At 45.0% G+C, this 20,836-nt stretch overlaps 1 protein-coding gene and 1 long non-coding RNA gene across 3 annotated transcripts; one reads left to right on the forward strand and one right to left on the reverse strand.

Moving 5' to 3' along the window:
• Positions 1–2,152: 2,152 nt before the first annotated feature.
• s1pr2 (sphingosine-1-phosphate receptor 2) lies at positions 2,153–19,437 on the forward strand. Of its 2 annotated transcripts, none has more exons than XM_037088488.1 (2): positions 2,153–2,629; positions 16,239–19,437. In XM_037088488.1, exon 2 carries the CDS (start codon positions 16,359–16,361, stop codon positions 17,478–17,480), a length of 1,122 nt encoding a protein of 373 aa, XP_036944383.1. In that variant the 5' UTR covers positions 2,153–2,629; positions 16,239–16,358; the 3' UTR covers positions 17,481–19,437. The 2 variants fall into 2 exon arrangements, with proteins under 2 accessions (XP_036944383.1, XP_036944384.1); XM_037088489.1 differs by lacking the exon at positions 2,153–2,629 and adding an exon at positions 9,748–9,818.
• Positions 18,985–20,765, reverse strand: LOC119013704. Its single transcript, XR_005072806.1, has 2 exons — positions 20,672–20,765; positions 18,985–20,025 (listed from the first exon to the last, which is right to left on the reverse strand). It is a non-coding gene; the product is annotated as an uncharacterized LOC119013704 (long non-coding RNA).
• Positions 20,766–20,836: the final 71 nt, after the last annotated feature.

Consider the following 20,836-nt stretch of genomic DNA (forward strand, 5'->3'; position numbering starts at 1 on the left):
CTCCTGAAAGAGTCCCATCATTAACCCACTGACAGTGAGCAGTCAGTTCGTAAAGCTTGTCGACTACACATCCAGTTCACACTGATCATTCAGCCTGCCAGCACTTAAGAACCACAGAAGGTGAAACAGAAAGACGGGCGGTTAAACCGTTTAAAAAAGAAAAAAAACTGTCTCCAACGCCTGAGATTACAGTTTAAAAGATTCTGGCAACACGAATAGAAGTACTGCAAAGTTGACGATTTTTTCTCACACAACTTGTTCTTCTCTTTTTCTTTAGAGTGAGCACTTTCCACATACCAGCTGCTGCTGCTGCTGCGGGGGCGGCAGGGATGAGTGCGGTAAGAGTGGTTGCACAATCTTGATCCTTTCCCCACCAGTTAAGCATCAGCAGACGCAACATGAGTCAAAGTCGTTGAAACAGTTTGACGGAGACCAGACGTACTTTAGGCTCATTTGGGAGCTGCTAACGTGTGAGGACGTTTCATTTCACCCCCAAAGGTAGACTTATGATGAGCAGTGAGGTGTTTTCCCTGTCTAGTGGGCTCTGACGTCATTCATCCGAGTAAGACCACATGCGCAGGAGCCACCTGCTTCCTGGACTCTGGTCATTTCATCAGGAAAGACGTCTTTGTGATAAACTCTGAATCATCAACTGCGACGGTTTTGTCAGACATTTCCATCTGAGCGTTTTCTGTCAGAAAACATGATTTTGGAACATTTCTGCAGCCTTGATGGATTGAAGGTCCAGTTTATAAGACAGCTGATTCTTGAGTCTCTCTCCCAACACTCCCGGCCGGAACTACTAACTCAGCGTGTCAGTATTTGACTAAATTATTTAAAATGACCTGAATCTTTAGACCTTCAGTATTGTACGGCCCGTAGAGTGACTTACAGGTCGAGCAGTTACTTCCCAGTTTAGCCCTCAGCTAACTTGCAATGAAACAAAAGAAATGTAATGGCTGCAGCTATTCTACACCGTCCACATGTTATCACACTTAAAGGCCATAATTTTGAGTTGTGGTGCTCAGAAACATGTAGCCAGTGTTTTGCAGTCGATTCTCTCACAGTGTAATCTTATGGTAAAAAATCTCTCAGGCCTGCGTTCATCCTGCAGAAACAACACAGTTCATACGTGCAGCTGCTCACGACAAATCGCTGGATTACCTTGAGAGAATCATGTCATGATTTACATCAAGACACGATGATGTTGAGTCTTTCTAATGCATTTCTTTGGCGCTTTGGGAGCCGCCAGCCGAGAGCCGTCTAGTTCCATTTAATTTGAGAGAAGGCAGACATCTCCACGGCTGAAATCTCACATCAGAACACTGCTGTCACTTTGAGCACGTCCAAATGTCTTTCAGAAGCCGGAGAGCTCTGGGATGCTTTCAGAGATAACCAGTGGAGACTCTAACAACATTACAGCTCCTTCTTCCTATCACAGACACATGACATCATGGCCACTCGGGATGACTCCTGCTTCCAGGGTAATGACTGTATAGACATTATTACCTCCTTTGGGGTTGGATCACTGGAAAGAGCACCTGCACCACTGTGTGTCTGCGGAGGCACGGCCCAGGTGACTAACAAGTCCTGACTTACCTTCACCTCACCCTCCTTGTTACACCTCCAGAGTTCCGAGGGAAAACATAATAAACAAAATCTATCAGTGAGTCATCTGAGGCAGCAGATAAAGCAGTTTACTTCCAGATGTTTACTTTTCACTGGATAATATATTCATTTCCTCACACTGCCACAGAGTGTAGATACGCATCAGCAGCTGGCCACTGCTCATCCAAGGGAAACCGAGCCAGGACAGGATGAGTTTAAGTGTGGACTCATGCTTCATGCTGGGATCTTGCTAGGAGGGAGGAAGTGAAGAGGTGGAACATCTGGACTTCATTTGTGTGCCTAGCGCGTAAAAAAAAGGCTCCAGAAATAGTCTCGAAAAGTATTTTCCATATTAATTTGCTGCTTCTTTCGCTATTTCGATACCGAACCTCGAGACTCTTTATGGGCATATGACGTTTCCATACACACACACTCTCTCTCTCTCTCTCTCTCTCTCTCTCGTGTGTGTGTGGGTGTGTGTTTCTGTGTGTGTGTGTGTGTGTGTGTGTGTGTGTGTGTGTGTGTGTGTGTGTGTGTGTTTGACCGCGTTGCTGTGCGCGCGCCTCCCTGACGCTCCACAGCCCCGTGGAGCTGCTGTTGTTCCCAGAGAGCAGGAGGACAATCAGACGGTCTGCTGGATCAGAGCGACACAAGAGAAAGCGCGATCGCTGTTTTGTCGTTTTTCTTTTTCTTTTTAAAAGAAAGTCTTCATCGCTCCTCAGTTTTACTGGAAATCTTCGCCGCGCTCACTGGTGATCGTTGCTCAGTTTCCGCGGTGGCGCACAGTCCCGGCATGGATCTACCCGTGACCAGACCAGACACGCCGTCTCGTCCTCCGCCAAAGTTTTGATTGTCACCGCCGCCTCTCGACCCCGCAGCAGAGGGAAGAGCTGAACTTTTAACGCAGCCTGTTTTTTTTTTTTCTCTTGCGGGGGGACTGGTGGCCACATGTGAGGACATTTCTGGAGACAAATACTTGTCGGAGCGTCTTCTCGCTGCTCTGCTCTCAGTCTCTCATGGGGTAAGCAGTGGCACCTTCTCAACAAAGTCTATCCTTGTGTAGTGTGACAGTCTGATGTTTCTCTCCGCTGCTGCAGGTTTACAGCGCTGCGCCCGCACAGTTTTAACACTGTCCGTTCATCTCTTCTGTCTTAAAAATGAAAAAGAAATAATAATAATCTCCCACTCGTAAACTCTTCTCTTTATTACTGATCACTCATTTGCTTGAATGATGAACTGAAAGTCTCCTCTGACTGATCAGTGCTGTAACATGTCGTTGACTCATGACAGCAGCGGTGTCACCGCCTCTGCACTTCTTACTTTTACTATACGCACGCACAGACTCCGCTGCAGCCTCGGTGGATATCTGTGATACTGTGTGACAGCTGCGTTTGTTAAACACCGTGTGTGTGTGTGTGTGTGTGTGTGTGTGTGTGTGTGTGTGTGTGTGTGTGTGTGTGTTTGTGTGTTTAATGAATAACATAGTGTGGTGTTATATATTAACACGCAGGGCTGCAGCTGTCGATCATACAGTTGGGGGGTGGGGGGGTCGGTGCAGTGTCCTGCATCATACTGTCTGTATATCTGTTGTTGTTGGAGGCTGAGATGAGCTGCGTCCTCTCAGGGGCCTACACACACACACACACACACACACACACACACACACACACACATTAACACGCACAGCTCCTCGGAGCCGTTGCGCGGCCTGCTGTGCCCCCCCCTCCTCCTTCCTCTCCCGCTCTGACCCCTCCGATGCTGTTGAGGCTTGTTCATCCGTCACTCTAAAGAAGGCATTGTACTGAAAGGATGTATTAATAAGACAAAAGCCCCCATTATCCCCCACGTACTGGAGTTAATCTCATGGAGTTGATGGTGAGCCTTAACAGGCAGAGTCTGAGCAGAGTGCAGCGTGCTGTTGTCACACATGACAATGAGTTGAGATTGTATCATAGTCACGTGGATTTTAAGTGTTAACTGGGTGTTTTGTGTTTGTTTTTATCTCTCCTTATGACTAATATAAGGCTGTACTGTGCATGAGAGTGAACCCTGCAGAGGGGGATACGGAGGTGTCAGCAGTCGGGTCTCGAGGCATCCTGTTGTGGGAGAATCCTCAAATCTCAGTGAGATAAGATGATAAGGTGGAGGAACTGATGTTTATTGCCCAGATAAAAGCCCCCCATCCATCATCCTGCTTCAGGCTGCACGCTGTTGTGCTCGTTAGCAGCTTGTCGGAAACTGCAAACGCTTACGGCAGCACTATCTCAAACCCCAGCCGAGGTTTCAGGGTGAGAAACCAAACTCTTAAATGCACGCAGCAAAGCCTGTTGTTCAATTAAGCACATCTCACTGTGATAACACTGTGATAACATCAGGAGTAGGGGCTGAGGAGGAAGCACGCTCAGCAGCATTAGGAGAGGACTATCAAGTGTTGAAGGCCCTGTCAGCAGGTTCATTGACGCCGGTGTTGTGCGAGGGCAGCTTGGTTTGTTTGGACTCAGGTTTCAGGTTCTTCTCCCAGCATGCCTTGGACTGGCTGATGACACGGGCATGATACAGCCGGCCGGCCGTCTGCGTTTGGCCCATGTGGCCACATGGACCAATGCACCAGAACAACACCAGCCTGCTGCCAGGCTTCTTAACACACTCCACCATCCTTGGCCTGGGCGAGAGTAACCCCAGGGTGCTGTGAACAACTTACTGGCCAGACACTTCACAGCTCCAGGCGCAAGCAGCCTTCCACAGGCGTGGAGCACACATGGTATTAGTCTCAGCAGTCTGCATGGAAGGACTTTAAAATCTTTTATGTTGGAGCGCGCAGGCGGGCAGACTGGCTCAGTCCAGCAGCCCATGACATCATGAGTTCAGGATCTGTATGTTGCTGACCCGGCTCACTGTGCTCCCTGCTCTCCTCCACAAGACGACTCCTGTAATTGGACCCCTCTCAATGGGGACTGCCGGGGATAGCGTGAGAAATGAAGACAAATAGATGAGTTGAATAAATAAATAGATGTATAACAGCATGGCTGGGTAAATAAATTAATGGTAATTCAGCGGTGGGAACTGGATTTGCAGGGACTTTTTTTAATGGGGCAGGTCACTAGGGGGTTGAAGGAGGGGATGGGCGGTGGGTGGGTGTTGTCGGTCCCTGACGTACGCTCGGGTTTCAGCTCAGGCCTGAGAGCGCTCTGCATTTAGGAAACAGCGAGAAGGCTTTTCCTTTGGGAGAGTGACTTCTCTTTTGTTGTCTACACTCATCGCTTTATTCAGCCAGATTGGGCGGGTAACAACACTGAAAGATCAGAGGTGTGACCTGCCAGAGGCACCCAGGCTTCTACCTGGTTAAATAAAACCAGTCAGAGGTCACGACGTAGCTTTTAAAAGAGGATAGGAACCGCGATGTATCACAGGAGCCAGTGCACGTGCTTACACGTCGCTCATCTCTGTGATATTAACAGTGTTCTGCACACAGTGCGCTGTTGTTGTAGCTGGTACTCCTTATGTGCCTGAAAAACACTTTCCTTGGGTGTGGCAGCTGGAGCAAAATGAACGCCTTCTGTTCGCAAGCTGCCGAAGCGCAAGTCACAACACACAGCTGACAGCATGCAGCTTCATGATTCACAGCCAGGAGCTGGGAGTGCCTGACATCTGAGAAATAAATATGGCGTCCACTGCCCCTTTTTAAAAAAAAAAAAAAAAATGTATATATATTTACCTATTTGAAACACAGAACTGAGAATATGATGTGAGTTAAGTTAAGATTGTGTTTGCTCTTTGTTGGCAGGTAGAGGAATGCACACGCACACTTACTCGCTCTATCCGTCTCTCCTTTTCTAAACAACGTCTCCGAGTTGCGAGAAGATGCTGTCAGTGCTGTTCTGATTATTAAATAAACATTTACATAAGCTGATATTTTGCGGACAAGAAAAAAAGAAAATGGCTATTTTGGGGAGTTGTTTTATCCAGCGAAAGACTCCATTAGCTGTGAAGTCTCCTGTTACATTCCTTTTCCACTTGAGGGACTTAGACAAACTATAAGACCCCCCATGACCAGGCGCTGATGCTTGTAGCAGCTTGCCGGGATTTCCTGACGCTCTCTGCGGCGGAGATGAGTCTCTTCTTCTGCTGTCACGTTTCAGGCTTGGGCCGGCCCTCATTCTCCGCTGCCAGTTGGAAATAACGCAGCAAATTTTTTTTTTTTTTTTTTTTTTTTTTTTTAGTGTGCTCAGCGTTGCTCCGCTGACAGGAACATCACACATCTTTCGGAGAGACAATGACAAAGTAGATTGAGTGTAAGGTTTCTGGTTACTGCCGTGGCTTTGGACGAGATCAGCAGCACTTTGCAGGCTCCTTTTAGGTCATACACTGTGATTTATGGACTGGAGGGGAACAGCCTTTACACTGTCAGTTGTATTTTAATCAGTGTGGTCATGTCGTGGTTTCCTGATTTCTGGTCATTCTCCGTGTTCACTCTTGAGCGATCTTAGAGCAGGTACACATGAAGATGCTGTGGTTTTGGAGAAACTTCCTCCTCCTCTCTCTCTCTCTCTCTCTTCTTCACTCTTGGAAGCCTTTGTTATCCAGTCAGCTTTGTTTGTGCAGCTGGAAAACTCCACAGGATTACTTCACGCCAACCCCACCTCCCCAGATCCAGAAGTATGCTGGAGACACTTTTCTTGGATTTTTTTTTTGGAATTGCCTCCATGCAGCCAGTCGAGAGATCCCGCCGAAGCCGTTCATTTTGTTTGGAACCGAAGGTTAACTCGGTCTCTCCTCCTAATGAGCTCTTTCTGACTTTAAAAATAACGGCAAAATAGCCAACTGTGACGGTCTGTTTTGTCAGAAAGAAGCTATTAAGATTGTTTATCCTGTAAAGGCCTCGGCTTCAGTCTCTCCAGGCTGTGAGACATGCAGGAATTAACCTCCAGCCAAACGCAAGCCGGGTCAAGACAGAGGCCAGACTGCTCCATTGCTGCGGACAGATTGTGTGGAAGTGGATTCTGTTTACTTCAAATTAAAGTGACAACCGCTCAAACGTCTCCATCTCAGATGAGCCTCGTCTTGGCCAAAGTCAAGTAGCTGTTGTCGTATATATCTCCTGAAAAGCTAACCCGCAGTAACACTCCCTTTCAGACCTGTTTGTTGCAAAATATCCTTCGGCAAACCGCTCTGCTCGAGCCTTGCTTAAGGCTCCGTAAAGCTGCATAAAAAGAGAAGTTGTTTAAAGTGGGGCCTTTTCTTTTGTAAAAATTGTCATGTTGCCAGGAGGTAAAACAGACATAGGATCCGTCCAAAACGTAAAACACCCTTGGGTCTCTTTACGTGCTCACATTCATTTCTCTTTTAAAAAAGCAGGTTGTAACTGTTCTGGCCCTGCGCATATATTTTTTTTACAGTTTAAAATACAGTTTCCTTACGCCAGAAAGGAGTGGAGAGGAGTTTTTCTAGAAATAAATTAGCCCTCCAAAGCAAGAAATACTCAAATTGTATAAAATACCGAGAAAAGAACCGTAGACTGTGTGGACACAACAATGTTCCCTCTCCAGGCAACCGTGTTTTTCTCCAACAACAGTGTGTGTTTAATGGATCTGTGTTTGCCAGAGGAGTCTGGGGTTGTTTTCCTATCCAGGACCATGAGGAGAGATGGCGGGCCTCCATCAATTCATCATCTTATCAGTGGCCAGAAGAAATCAGGGCGGCTTTGTGCCCCTGTGTGTCAGCCTGGTGTAGATGGTATCGTTTTCCACCGTGCTGTGCTTTGCTTTGTCGCCAGCACCTTCCCTTCACTCCTCCGCCGCGTCTTTCACTTTGACTGCGATGCTGTTCACACTGCCGACCTGCACAGTTGCGTGGATATAGTGTGTTAGTATAGTATGTATGTTCGCTGGCACGCCATGCGCCGAGTAATCCCAAGCTCTCTCACGGCAACTTCGCACTTTCCCAACGACACAACAGAACATGAGAAGGGGTGGAGTTCAAGTTCTAGCAGCAGAGTAGAATAGGAGCAGGGAGCCTGGACAAAAGACATCTGAAAGAGGGTTCAAAGCCATTCATTAGGGGAGACCTGAGTGTAAAGACAAGAACACAGGAAGGTGTGAGAGGGGCTGGAGTGGCTGAAACCTGAATCAAGCATTCAGACCTGAGGTTTCCGATGAAGGCAAGCCAGACCTGATCCAGCTTCCTACTGCAGCAAAGCAGCCAGCGTGCAGGTGTCTTGTGTCTGCATTAAGTACACCATACTGCCGTGTGGTTAACACTAGCCTTCTGATGCGCGAGCAAACCTCGTATATTTATAGGACACGTTTACCGCTGTTCTGCACAATGTGTGAATACCAAAGAGAGACTAATCTTTCTGGCTGAGCAAATCTCTGTTTGCACAAGTATGTGGTAGAAACAACAAGAAGTAATATTGATGCTATTGTTATTATCATTATTATTATAAAACATCACACATTTCAGGCCTGATGGTAGGATCTGAGTTGCACACGCAGTTCTGAAAAAGTAGTTTCTGGGCGCGGAGTTTCCTGAATTGAGAGCTGATTGCACACTATGCGCAGTAATGAAGTCTTTAATAGGGGACTATAAGAACATGTCTGCCCCAGATGTGTGCTAAATAAATCCTTCTTGATGTGCATTTAATCACCTCTTTGCGGCCTTGTCTTTTGATGTCTGCGGTGAAGTTTAAAAAATATAGGAGGGGAGGAGGGGGTGTCAGAGTTGGAGGATGCTGGCTCTGCAAATCGGGGAGCAGCATGAAAGGAAAATATGCAAAATAGTATGACATTAAAGGAAAATGAATAAATTGGAAGATAGTGACTTAAGTTGACAGGATTGGTTCGAGGGTGAAGGTATTACAGTAATTGCCTCTGAGGCGCCACCCTTGGAGATCCCCCAACCCCCCCTACCGCCCCCGGTTGGGGCAGACTGGGGGGGGCAGGGTGTCTGCCGGTCATGCGGGTTATGGCTCCTGAGGCTGTACGATGCCCTTCTTTACACGGCTCTTTGTCTCCAGCTCCTCTCACTGCCACTCTAAGAGCCGCAGCAACATGAACAGCTGCTATAAATAAAGCTGACAAAGTGGCAGAGATGAACTAACTGAAGCGAGAAACAGAAAACAAGACAAGTCACAGTGAAACAGAGAGAGAGAGAAAAAAAAGCTTTTTGTTTCTGACTGAAGTGTGTTGACAGACTGGACCCCTCAGAAGAGGCTGTACCCAAACTGTCAAACTGTTTGACGAGCGAAAGGGCAATCCCTAATTAAATGATGAAACCCCATGTATTGAGGACACACACACTCCCCTAATATCTAGCAGCTTACAGACCGTTTTAATGAGGCACGGTTATGTTAGCATAATAACGGACAAAGAGAGAAGGTGGTTTGTGTTTGGAGCTAAAATTAAACCTCAAACGTGGAGTGAAAATCAAGAGGGAACCGTTTAATCTGTTGGTAAAAGGGAACTGTGTTGTTCTTTCATCATGCAGGTATCGTGACGCCGATGCAAACTAGTGATGAATGCTTCTGTATTTTTTTTTTTTAATTCGCAAACAAGGATGTGATTTGTGTACGTCTGCGTTGCTGTTTGGCGAGTCACAGCCGTTTCTTTGCCAGGTTTTCCTCTGTTTTTTTTTTTCTTTTTCTTGTTCCTCTCTAAGATAGAAACCATGAGACATTGCAGGCCTCCGTCTCATATCTCTGTCTGCTCTGCTCTCGACCGTGCAAGAGACGGCACGGCACTGAAACACTCTCTGCTTTCTTGTTTGCCTGCTTACTTCCCCTCAGTACGGCTTGATTTCGTTTTTTCTAGTGATTTTATGAGCCACTGGTGTTTCAGAACAACACAACAGGATCCTGTCAACTTATTTGCGTGCATGAATTCACCACCAGAATGTGTCAGACTTTCTGTCTCTCAGACATTTAGTATGTTGATTGCGGGTATTATCTGTAAAAATCTAGTTAGATAAAAAACAAAAAAAACAAAGTGATGACAGGTTCAGCACTTTTAGCTTCTGTATTGACTGTTGATTTGCTTAAGAGACCTTTCACAATCTACTGAAGTGGCATCTAAGGGTGTGAATGTGGAGTGGTAGGTGGAGTCCTGGGATCTTGAAGTAAATGTATTTCTATACTGGGCAACAGAACTGTTGCTTTGTTCAACAGTAAGGAGATCGGGCTGCACAGTTTATTGAGATGTTATCGGAATCACAGTGTGGTGAGTAAAGAAGCTTCAGTTGTTTGATAAAGGGACCGTTTCTGGCAAACAGCATTATAAACAGGTAGTGTAGTGTTGCAGAGCTTTATATGTATGTGATTAGTAGAGACCCAAACAAAAGACACCTGACACAAGATTTCAGTAGTCTGTTCAGTGAAAATATAAATTGTGATGCACTGTGATCACTCACAGTCGTGGTATATCATATCACAATCACAATATCCATCAAAATGTTTTGGGTTTTTTTTGTCTCTCCATATCCTGCAGGCCTAGTAGAGAGCTGAGGCTGCAGATGCTTTGGAGCTTGCTTTGACCTTATCTCCACGTCAGCTGCACACCTTCGTCGTCGCTGTTGTGAGCATCGGCTTTATCAGCGAGCTTGTCTGCTGCGTGTTTTGTAACAGAGATAACGGCGACAGCTTAAGATGAGCTCAGGCAGGCAGTCATGACTGTTCTGTGTTTATTTTGACCCTATCGGAGAGACTCTGCTAAATAAAAGTCACCGTGTGTGACTGCTTAGTGCCGTGATGAAGGTCGTTTGAACAGCAACATGGATCCTCATTCCAGTTATAGTGATACTGGAAACATTAACGCTTTTTCCTGGAAATTGACTGTGAAAAATCAATAGAGTTGCAGAGCTGATGTGAAAAGATTTTACACACCCTGGGGCTCAGTGATGGATAGATTGGCGGACCGAAGCTGCAGCCACCTGCCAGTGTCAGATACGGTCGTTCCCTGTGTTTTCTGTGGTTGCACAGCATGACTGCATGGAGCTGCTCAGTGCAATAAAAACCTGCCTTAACGGGCCCGAGTGTGCAGTGGCGTGTGACGGCTTAAAGGAGCGCTGAGCAGTCACTGTAAAGATGTTTAATACGTCAGCACTGATAAAGTTAAAGCAGTGGAAAAACAAAAGAACAAAACTGGGGGTGTTTTGTCAGCGTGCAATCTCTCCGTTTAGTCATTTCCTCAGAGTTGAAGATCCTGTGGCAGCGGTGGTGAAACTTGGTGGTGGTAATAGTTGTGTTTTCTCCTGCGTCTGACATGTCAACACTTGACTGGGGAAATCTTCTGACTGTACTGCTGTACTTGGGACATGGAATTTTCCTCAGAGGAACTACAGCTCTGCTCTGCCTACTGTTAGTTCTTTAAGGTCACATTCGCACCTTTTATATTACCTCTGCTGTAATACCCTAAACCTTCGTTGTGATTACATCCTGTTTGCGCTCAGAGGTTTTACCTTGAAACACCATATTTGCGGTTCAGCTCCTACTCCTACTGGTTTTGTGTCTTTGTCTGGTCGTTACAGTTGCACCGCCGTAAGACTTACAGTTATAACAAGGCTCTCTTAGGGCCCCGACACACCCAGTGTCTTGGCTGTAGTTTTTGCGGTGTGTCCTGTCCAGTTGTTACTAGTTGGCTCTTGTCGGTGTCTTTTAAGGCGATTGAATAAGCATACTCGGCGGCGAGCCCGTCAGTGAGAGAAACCGTTCTGATTGGCTGTTCAGTTAAGCGAATCAGTCTATGAATAGACACTGAAAAAGAAATCTGAAGCCCTCGAGCCTGATTCCCTTATTCTTTTTCGCCAGTGCCAGTCTGCAACTTTTTATTAGACACATTCTTAATTTAGAATTGGCTGTGTTCAAGAGAGTGATGTGGAGACTTATGTCCTGTCACGCAGGTGCAAAATGTATGAGCTAGCTGGCTGTAGTGTTTGTGGTGTGTTGAATTGCAGCTAAGAGACAAAGGCAAGGTAAGGCAACCCAACAGTCAGCTTTCATCCCGGCTAGTGCTTTGTTGTTGATTTTCTCTGTCTGGGCTCGACGCTAATATCAGCATTAAAGGCCGTGTAACTGAACAGGAAAGAACAAATCCCAGCAGCAGATCCTCTCCATGTATCCATGATGGATTACCTTGTGACGGTTCTTAAAAATGAGAGGAGATTAAGTCTGTACCAGAAGACAAGCCGGCTGTCTCGCCAAGAGCGCAGGAAGTCATTAAATCTCCTTAAAATGGAAAATATACAGATTCTCTTTTTCATGTCGTTGTCCTAAGATGTTTCTGTTAGAAGCTAATGCTGCCGACTTCTTAGAGCAGATTCTGTAGAGAAGCAAGCTGTGAAAAAAGTGGCCGTATGGGTGCCATGCTGCTACTACCGCGGCCTGTGAAGCAAAGTGTGAAAACCAGATGGAGAGAGATGTGTTACAGGATGTTTCAGACCATGCACTGCTCAACAGTGAAATGCCCTGAGTAATTCTCTGAGGTAAACAAGCTGTAAACACGACTAAATACAAAGAAGATAAGCTGCAAATGTAAACTGCCCAATCATGAGGCCAGTTGCTGCTCTTATCTAGGCTGAAGTGTTTATGGGAGATTTGCGCAAATGTGGGCATGCATGCTGCGCCACAGTTCGGAGCTCTGCCCCCCGGAGAAAGTGGAGGCAGGTTTAAATGGAGTGTTACAGGTAGCAGGTGGTGTAATGGGGCGGCGTTGCCTTGGTTTTTGGTGAGCAGACGCTCTGCTAATTGGGGCTTATCAGGTTTTCCAGAGGAAAAACACCTGAGGCTTTTGTGTGGCCGTCAGTCCCATGACAGAGAGGAGGAACAGACTCTGCCTTTTGTTAGGATTAGGAGGCAACAAGAATCAGCTTTCAGGAACAACCATCGTTGTTTGGATGCTAGAAAAAAAAAAAAAAGAAGAAAAAAAAAGCATGCTCAAGACTGAAGCAGTTTGCAACTGTGGTTCCTTGGTTTTTTGTCTGTGTGAGGGTGTGAATGGTAGGCACTGGTGTCAGACCACAAGTGCATATCTCCCATTATTTCTGGATTGATGAGAAACAGTTTTATAGTGCAGATCAGATAAAGTTTTTGGGTTTTTTTTTTTTTTTTATATAGGATATCCTGTCTCAGGTGTCAGCCTCTTGTTTGACTTCCTTTGTTTCTTGTCTCTCCTGTCCTCATTTGTTTCTTTCATCACCGTTTTTAACCGTTGTCTTTGCTGTGAAATCCAAACAGGATATTATATCATTTGTCTCTGTAATCTCTCTATACCATCGCCTAGATCAGCCTGAGGGACTTTGACATTTGTTTATTAAACTGTGGAATCTTCCATCTTCCCTGCCCTCATGAAATCCTTTATGAAGTACTTTAAATACATGCACTTCTAAAATCTAAATGCTCATGTATAAGCATTACTTGAGAACAAATTAATACAACTATAAATGTTTGTATATAATGTTAAAATCATCATGCAAAAACTTGAAGATAAGTTACAAATTATTTAAACTCTAACAACTTTAACAACAACTAATGCTGCCAAAATCTAGACATATTATATTTAAATGAGCAAATACTGGTATGCACAAAAATATATATTTAAATATACTCATGAGCAGTAGTGGAACATGATTTGTCACAATGCCTCTAGTTCTAATTCTCTTTATTAGAATGTTATGTATACATTAAGTATTTTGTAAACACTTGACTAGTATTATTGTACATGACGTGACTTTCTACTCTTCTGCTGATGTACCAAAGGAAAGTTTATTATGTCTGTGCTGTCGTTGCTATTGTGTTAGTTAGGAAAGGACTCATCAGGCGACATGGCGGAACAACATTTTTGACATTGTGTTGTGTCTGTTGTGGAAGAGTGACAGTGATGTCTGGGTCGAATACAGGGCACAGTTTTGACGGCGGGTCGGTGGGGGAGGGAGGCGTCGCACAGCGGGGAGGCCTGGACTCCTGGAAACATCTGAATGGCACCTGGCAGGTAGAGGGGGGGGGCGGGCAGGGCTGCGACGAGACAGTGCTGTCGGCAAACCAGCCCGTCAGGTTTCCCACACACAGTGAAATCCCTTGATGACAGACGCCAAGGACTGCAGGTGACAGGAGGACCTTGAGCTGTGTACACAACACATGAGAGAACTATCCAGGGAAAACACGGCAGAGCTGAGCGACAAGCAAAGATGAAGCAAAGCAAAAAGCAGAATTTTTTTTTTTTTTTTCTTGTCGCAGACTAGGAGACTTTGGAGATACAGCGTTGGACTAAGTCTGCTTACCAATAATCAAATCATTATAGGCTGCAGTTATGCAGTGTAATGTAATTACAGTGGTGCAGCTGGCACATGTGCTCAGCCTCAAGCCTCCTAGTCGAGTCTATTAATGGAGCTGAAAGGGATGAGGAGGAGACCAGCCATCCTGATATGGTGGTTCTGATAAGAGTGCTCGACTGTAAATACATTTCTGCTGTGATACAGTTGCAGCGGCCAAATGGAAGTGTGCTGTCCTCATTATTGAGGCTGAAGGGCAATGCTCTCCATACTGAAGGAGACTATTGTTCTTTGTTCCTGCTCGAGGAAACAGCGTGCTGCTTATTACAGGCGACCAATAGCGGCTGTGTGTCGAAGCTGCACTGCTACGCTACTTTGTCCGTCACAACTGGCCGTGTGTGTTAGATTTCATCCGGAGTAAAGGTCCATGTGGTGCAACACGTCACATTGGATGAATCTGTGTGTGTGTGTGTGTGTGTGTGGACGTCACAGTGGTCTCAGATTCCTGCCTTTGTGTCCAGATGCCGTTCCACATGCATGCTCTCTGTCTTCTGGCTTTGTCCCGTTCCCTCTCCATCTTTCAGTCTCTCAGGTTCTGAGTCAAAGCCCGGCAGAACAGAGAGGAGGTTCAGCCCCAGTTTCCACTCGGGAGCTGCTGCAGCCGTTCGGGCTTGTTGCGCAGACAAGCAGTGGAAGCATCAGTGTTCAATTACCTCTGGAGCTGGTCTGTAGAGGGATCCTGTTACTTTTGACAGGTTTAAGACACCAGCTCCACCTCTAATTAGATTTCCAGAGCCTCCAACTTTCCTTTGTTTAGTGCCCTGTAGCTGCAGTCCGTTTATTTTGTTTGGTTTGTTTATGAGTTTCTCTTTGAAAAGAATTCCCTGAGTAACTTGAAGCAACATTACTGGTTCAGTTTTGGTTAATTGGTTTGGGTCCGTCGTTATAAAAGTTAACACCATATTAGGTCAAAGGTTTCCCACGTTGGTTTCATACTTGTAAGCTTTTTTTATGTATTCTGTCAATGGATTCATTAGACAATGATGACATATAAAGCACCATCAAACATGATGTCATTGTGTGTGTGTAGCCTCAGAATAACACACTCAAAGAGGACAAACTTTAGTTAAAGATATAATGTGCAGCATTTCTGCAAAACAGTGTTTAAAAACTACGTGACCGTTGTGTTCTTACATCATCCTAAATGTTTCCAACAATGTTCAGACCCTTAAAAATCTGTGGTGTTATTCACTGAATGACAGCAACTCCCATGATTGGAAGCTACTTATGTCTTTTGTTTTAATTGAGTGACTGCGAGTGGCAGAAATGACACACTTGGTCATTAAAATTGCAACATGTCATATTCAAATGGTTTATGATTCGTTTTTGATGCAAAAACAATCAAGTGAGCCGTTTTCTCATTTCATCAGTGTAGTTCCCCCTTTTCTTCTCCAGTCTCTATTTGATTTGCTGTTGACATTTGTGAGCTGTTTGAAAGGGGGGCAGGTCAGGATGAAGAAGTCAGGCCGAAGCTATTCTGAAGTTTCAAGAGGTAGCTCACTGGAGTGGAATGGTTCGCTCCCCACAACAATGCCGTGTGTTGACAGCCGAGTGCTCGGACGGGGTTAGTGGAATGTCCCCGTCAGACAGTGAGAGCAGCTCTTTGTCTGCACACCAGCTCTCTGCCACACAGGCTATTTATTCTCCTACCTGAAGATGATTCATGCACAGGTTCACCACCAAAACAAGGAAAGAGCCTTAAAAAAAAAAAAAAAAAAGTCCCACTGGATTATTACTTTCAGTTGCTTTCAGGCTGCAACAAGCTGCGACTGCTGCCGGCGTGGGTGTTCAGTTTGGGATGTTAACAAATGGGTACAGTGAGTGCTCCTCAAGGACATTCGATAATAAGGTGCATCCATTTTGAAGACGCAAAAAAACTCAACTGTCTGACTTCAGGTCATGACATGACATGAGTTTTGTTTGAAGTCAATTTAAAAAACGTTCCCACTGTACAGAGAAAGAGGTTGTCGGCTCTTTGTTTTGCTCAAGGACAAGAACAATTCACCTCAAAAATCAAAAACAAGACAAAAAAAAAAGACAATTTTTCCAGATTTCTACCTCCCACCACGATCTCACTCCATTACATTAGAGAGAAGATGGACATCTCTGTGGCTGACATCTCCAAAACTTGTCCGCTCACACCAAATCAATCTACATGGATAAAAAAGCACGACAAATAACTGGAAATATGTGTTTTGGATTTTTAAGGCCAACTGCCCCTTAAAATTTGAAAATGTATGTTTGCCTTGTCACAGTTTATTTCATTAGCACAATAAGTAACCCCAGTTCTTCTCTTCCTCTCTGTGTGTCTGCAGGTGACCCACATAAAAGTCCTCAGACATGACTGTGGGACAGGCCGTCTCCCTCCCAGCCTGGCCCGTCTTTCTGTCCTTTCCTTAAAGGCCGTGATTATCAGCCGAGACTCCACTGTGTGAATGAATCTGTGTCGTAAAGCCGCTGTGCTCTGCCACCCTGTCACCATGAAGAGCAGGTATTCCCAGTACTACAACAAGAGCCTGATCCACTCCTACTATGCCTTCGCTAAGAACATGAGCACCCAGGACCTGAATAAACATATAGAGAGTAAAAAACAAACTCACCTCTCCACTCTCAACATCGTCATCGTGGTGCTCTGCGCCATCATCATCCTGGAGAATCTGCTGGTCCTGATGGCCGTCCTCCGCAACAAGAAGTTCCACTCCGCCATGTTTTTCTTTATCGGCAACCTGGCGTTCTCTGACTTGCTGGCAGGCTCGGCTTACATAGCCAACATTTTTCTATCAGGGTCGAGGACCTTTGACCTGATGCCTATACAGTGGTTCATCCGGGAGGGTACAGCTTTCATTGCTCTGGCAGCTTCAGTCTTCAGCTTGCTGGCGATCGCTATGGAACGCTATCTAGCTATCACCAAGGTCAAGGTGTATGGCTCCACCAAAACGTGCCGCATGTTTCTTTTAATAGGAGCCTGCTGGGTCACCTCCATCCTGCTCGGAGGACTGCCCATCATCGGCTGGAACTGCATCAACAACCTCAATGAATGTTCAGCTGTTTTGCCTCTCTACTCAAAGAAGTACATCCTCTTTGTTGTGACCATTCTGGGCATCATACTGCTCTCTATTGTCATCCTCTATGTGAAAATCTATTTGATTGTACGCCACAGCCACCAGGAAGCGACCAACACAGCGGCCTATGCCCTTTTGAAAACTGTCACGATCGTGCTGGGTGTCTTCATCATGTGCTGGCTGCCAGCTTTTACCATCCTCCTCCTAGATTCATTCTGCGGGATACAATCCTGCCCTATCCTCTTCAAAGCAGACTATTTTTTTGGCTTTGCCACTCTGAACTCAGCGCTTAACCCAGTAATTTACACACTGCGCAGCAAGGACATGAGGAAGGAGTTTCTGCGCGTGTTGTGCTGCTGGGGGGTGCTGCAAAGCGGGCGGCCTTCTGAACGTTGTCTGGTCCCTCTAAAGAGCTCCAGCTCTCTGGAACACTGCACCCACAAACACGAACAGCAGACCACACCCATCATGCAAGACTGCACCACCTGTGTCTGATAGGGTGCAAACACATCGAAGTGTGTGTGTGTCCGTATGTATTTGTGTGTGAGATCAAGTGAAGCTTGTGAGACGGAGAGACATTAAAAAAACAAACAAGCACACCCTGGACTGACCTGCCAGGCGCAGCTGAGACACAGCCACCTGCAATGCAAACTGTCTTTCTTGTTACAATCAAAATTGTGTGAATTCACAATCATCATTCAATCGATTCACCCATGCAGCAGGTGTAAAAACACAGATTTCGCAGGTGGGAACTTTCAGAAATGTGAAAAAAAGCTTTTTCATGGGTACGCTCAGTAATTATTATGGAGTTTCATGTACTGTGTATGCCTGTCATGTTGTTTTTGTCTCCAGACATGTAAACCTTTATTAAAAGCCAAAAAGTAGAAACATTACATGCATGATATCATAGTTATGGTGAGTTGTTTTTGGCCTTTCAAGAACTGCATCAATGCAAACTTGCAAAGTTGCACTTTGTAGATTACTTCAGAGATTGTTGTTCTTCGTAAGGTTGAACCACAAAACTCTCCGTGATTTACCGATATGTATATATTAGGCCTAAAGACTTATCACTCACTTTTAAAGAGCTGGAGGCAGTGATCAGTCTCACTCAGCACTGCGCTCCACAGAAGCCAAATTACCACTAGTGATCAGTCAACAAAACCAGGGCTATATATTCCCTATATAACGTTGCTTAAACCATTTGATTAAATACAACAAACTTACATAATCTGCATACATTTAATGCATGAAATTCTAACTTATTTGTAAGCGCTGATGTGTATGATATATTCCAGCTCCAGCTTCCATCACTAACACCCCTTACCCCATCTGTCCTAATAATCTGTCCCTCTTGCTTTCACTGCTGTCTTTTGTATCTTAACAGTTTCCGTCGAGGAAGGCCTAATCAGAAAGCACATTTCCTTCAGTGAACTGGCACTGATGAATCTTACTCAATGACAGCTGTCCAGCAGCTTTGACTAATGGGACCGACGCCCTGACAGTGTTGTAGCAACGCAGCAGCAGTGTGCTGTCTCTGTTTGTGCCTTCCTCAAAGGGGAAATTAGGCTGAATGTATGTATGAAGTGTTTGGGGCAGAAGCTCCACTGTTGACAGTATTATTGATTATCATTTTGAATTACCAAATCATTGACAAGCAGAGAGTGGGATGAACAGGTTAGGTCACTCTCACTGTGAAGTCTGAAATGGCACCATGAACAAATATGTCTTATGAACATTCTGGTCTAATTTGCGAGCCATATGTCTCGTGTAACAAAAGATGCACACGTGTCTCGTCTTTCCAAAGACCCACACCTCCCCTATAAAATAGGAGAAGATCCGGTTTCCAGTGCACAGGGGAGATCTGCCCTCTAGGGAGGTCAGCTTCATCCTCATTCTCTGACATCCTACAACATGTAACTTCCTTCAGCCATAGGAAGTCCTGTTTTTCATTGTCCGGTTCCTGTTGTTCAGGGTTAGACTAACCTTCTTCCTGTAGACACATTTAAAACTCTTCTCTCTCCCTGTGCTTTTTTTAAAAAATGACCTTTACATTTAGATGGCCAAGCAGAAATGGTGAAAAGCACTTTGGCAGCTTCAGTGATGTTTGCTTTCCCCCAGTTTTTTTTTTTTTTTTTTTTTTTCAGATGGAGAGGTGTTTTAATCTGTGTACCCATCACTTCATTGTGTTGCGTCACTATGATTTTTTTGTATGATACAATACATGACTAACTATGTATGTTTGTATGTGTGTGTGTATGTATGTATGTATGTATCTTTGTACAGTATGTATGATTTGTGTTGTATGAAATGTCTCGTGTGCAATAGCCTTGTGTGTCCAGTAGCACGCTGCCTGTGTTAAATTGGTACAATCTGAAACACTAATGTAGGTACATAAATGTTTTGTTAATTGCATTCCTTTTTTTTTATAAAATAAATGAAATACTGAAAAGAATCCATTTTGTGTGTTCAAGTTTAACTCTGAGCTGAAATCTAAGTGCAGTGGTTGATCTCCTGCAGGTCCAGAGACGCCTTCCCATTGTGTCTACATCCCAGAAGTATTCAAAATGCTGCATTTAATCCAAACATGCTCTGACAAGGTCAGGAAAACACTAGCTTTGACATGAAAGCATGACGTTGTGTATGCAAATACTGCTTGGCTATTAATCATGGCTCTCTTAGCTAATAAAATTGCTCAGTTGCTTGAAGGCTCAAGCAAGACACGGCTATGATGGGAAGCTGGGTAGAGGGCAGAGGGGGTGAAAATGGGGTGTGGTGAAGAAGAATGTCTATTAGTAAGATAGTTTGTCTGAGAGAAACATAAAGAAAGGTCCCGGGAGAGGTTTTTGGGTAAGGGGGAGACATGGGGTTGAGGGGAGAGGCTGACTTATAGTGGCCTTGGGAGAGTTGGGCCTGTTTCCTGTCAGACGTCCAGGATTCCTGGGTGGGAACATTGGCTGAATCAGCCCCAGGAGGCTGCACTGCTGGGAAGCCTGCCAAGTCTTTCCAGTGCCCTGCAGGATATGACATCAGACTCAGAAACCTGTAGGTGAAGTTGTGTACACAAAAACATTAAAGTCTGCACACAAGACTGAAATGGGATTGTCCCTGCAAATTAGGACAGTTTTTAGCAGTTTAATCCTTAATACATTTGTGAATCATTTCCAGTTGACTACATAAATAAAGTTCACATACACAACTAACTGATCCACATATCTGTGGCCAAAGCTGACTTGTATGAACTTTAGATCACTGCTCAATAAATGTGCATCTATAGGTTTAACTAACGTGAGGTAATTGTTGATGTGACAGCCAGATGAAACACCCACAGACTCCTTTGTTGCAAAAGAATACATCTGCAATAACACAGTGCCACCTTGTGGTGAAATGGGCATATAACAAACAACACTTGAAAGATGTATTCTCCATGCTCTTTCAATTAAAACTGCAAATCTGCCTAATAAAATAAAAGTCGCTCAAATGTATGTCTGGCGTTATATTTACTTATAACAGACAGAGAGACGAAGACAAGCCCAGTCCAGATCGAAAGCATAATCACAAGTTTACATTACAGTCACACAGGAAATTCTTCTACAGCTTTAACCCTGCTCTAACGCAAGCGCTCGCTTATTCACTACAAGCACAGTGTTATCTAATACATGCGTTCATTCAAAACTATAGATACATACCATGTCAAATCTCAGATTTATTGCTATTACTGCTCATTAATAAACAACGTTCAGATTGCTTCCGCTTGGTCAGTTGTCGACACCATCAGGCAAACAGGAGGGGAGGGTCGAGTTGGATGCTGATGTCACGAAGAACGATTTCTATGACAAACACAACCACAAGAC

Source organism: Acanthopagrus latus, chromosome 23 (assembly GCF_904848185.1).
Source record: "Acanthopagrus latus isolate v.2019 chromosome 23, fAcaLat1.1, whole genome shotgun sequence".
In the NCBI taxonomy this organism is placed as follows: Eukaryota; Metazoa; Chordata; class Actinopteri; order Spariformes; family Sparidae; genus Acanthopagrus; species Acanthopagrus latus.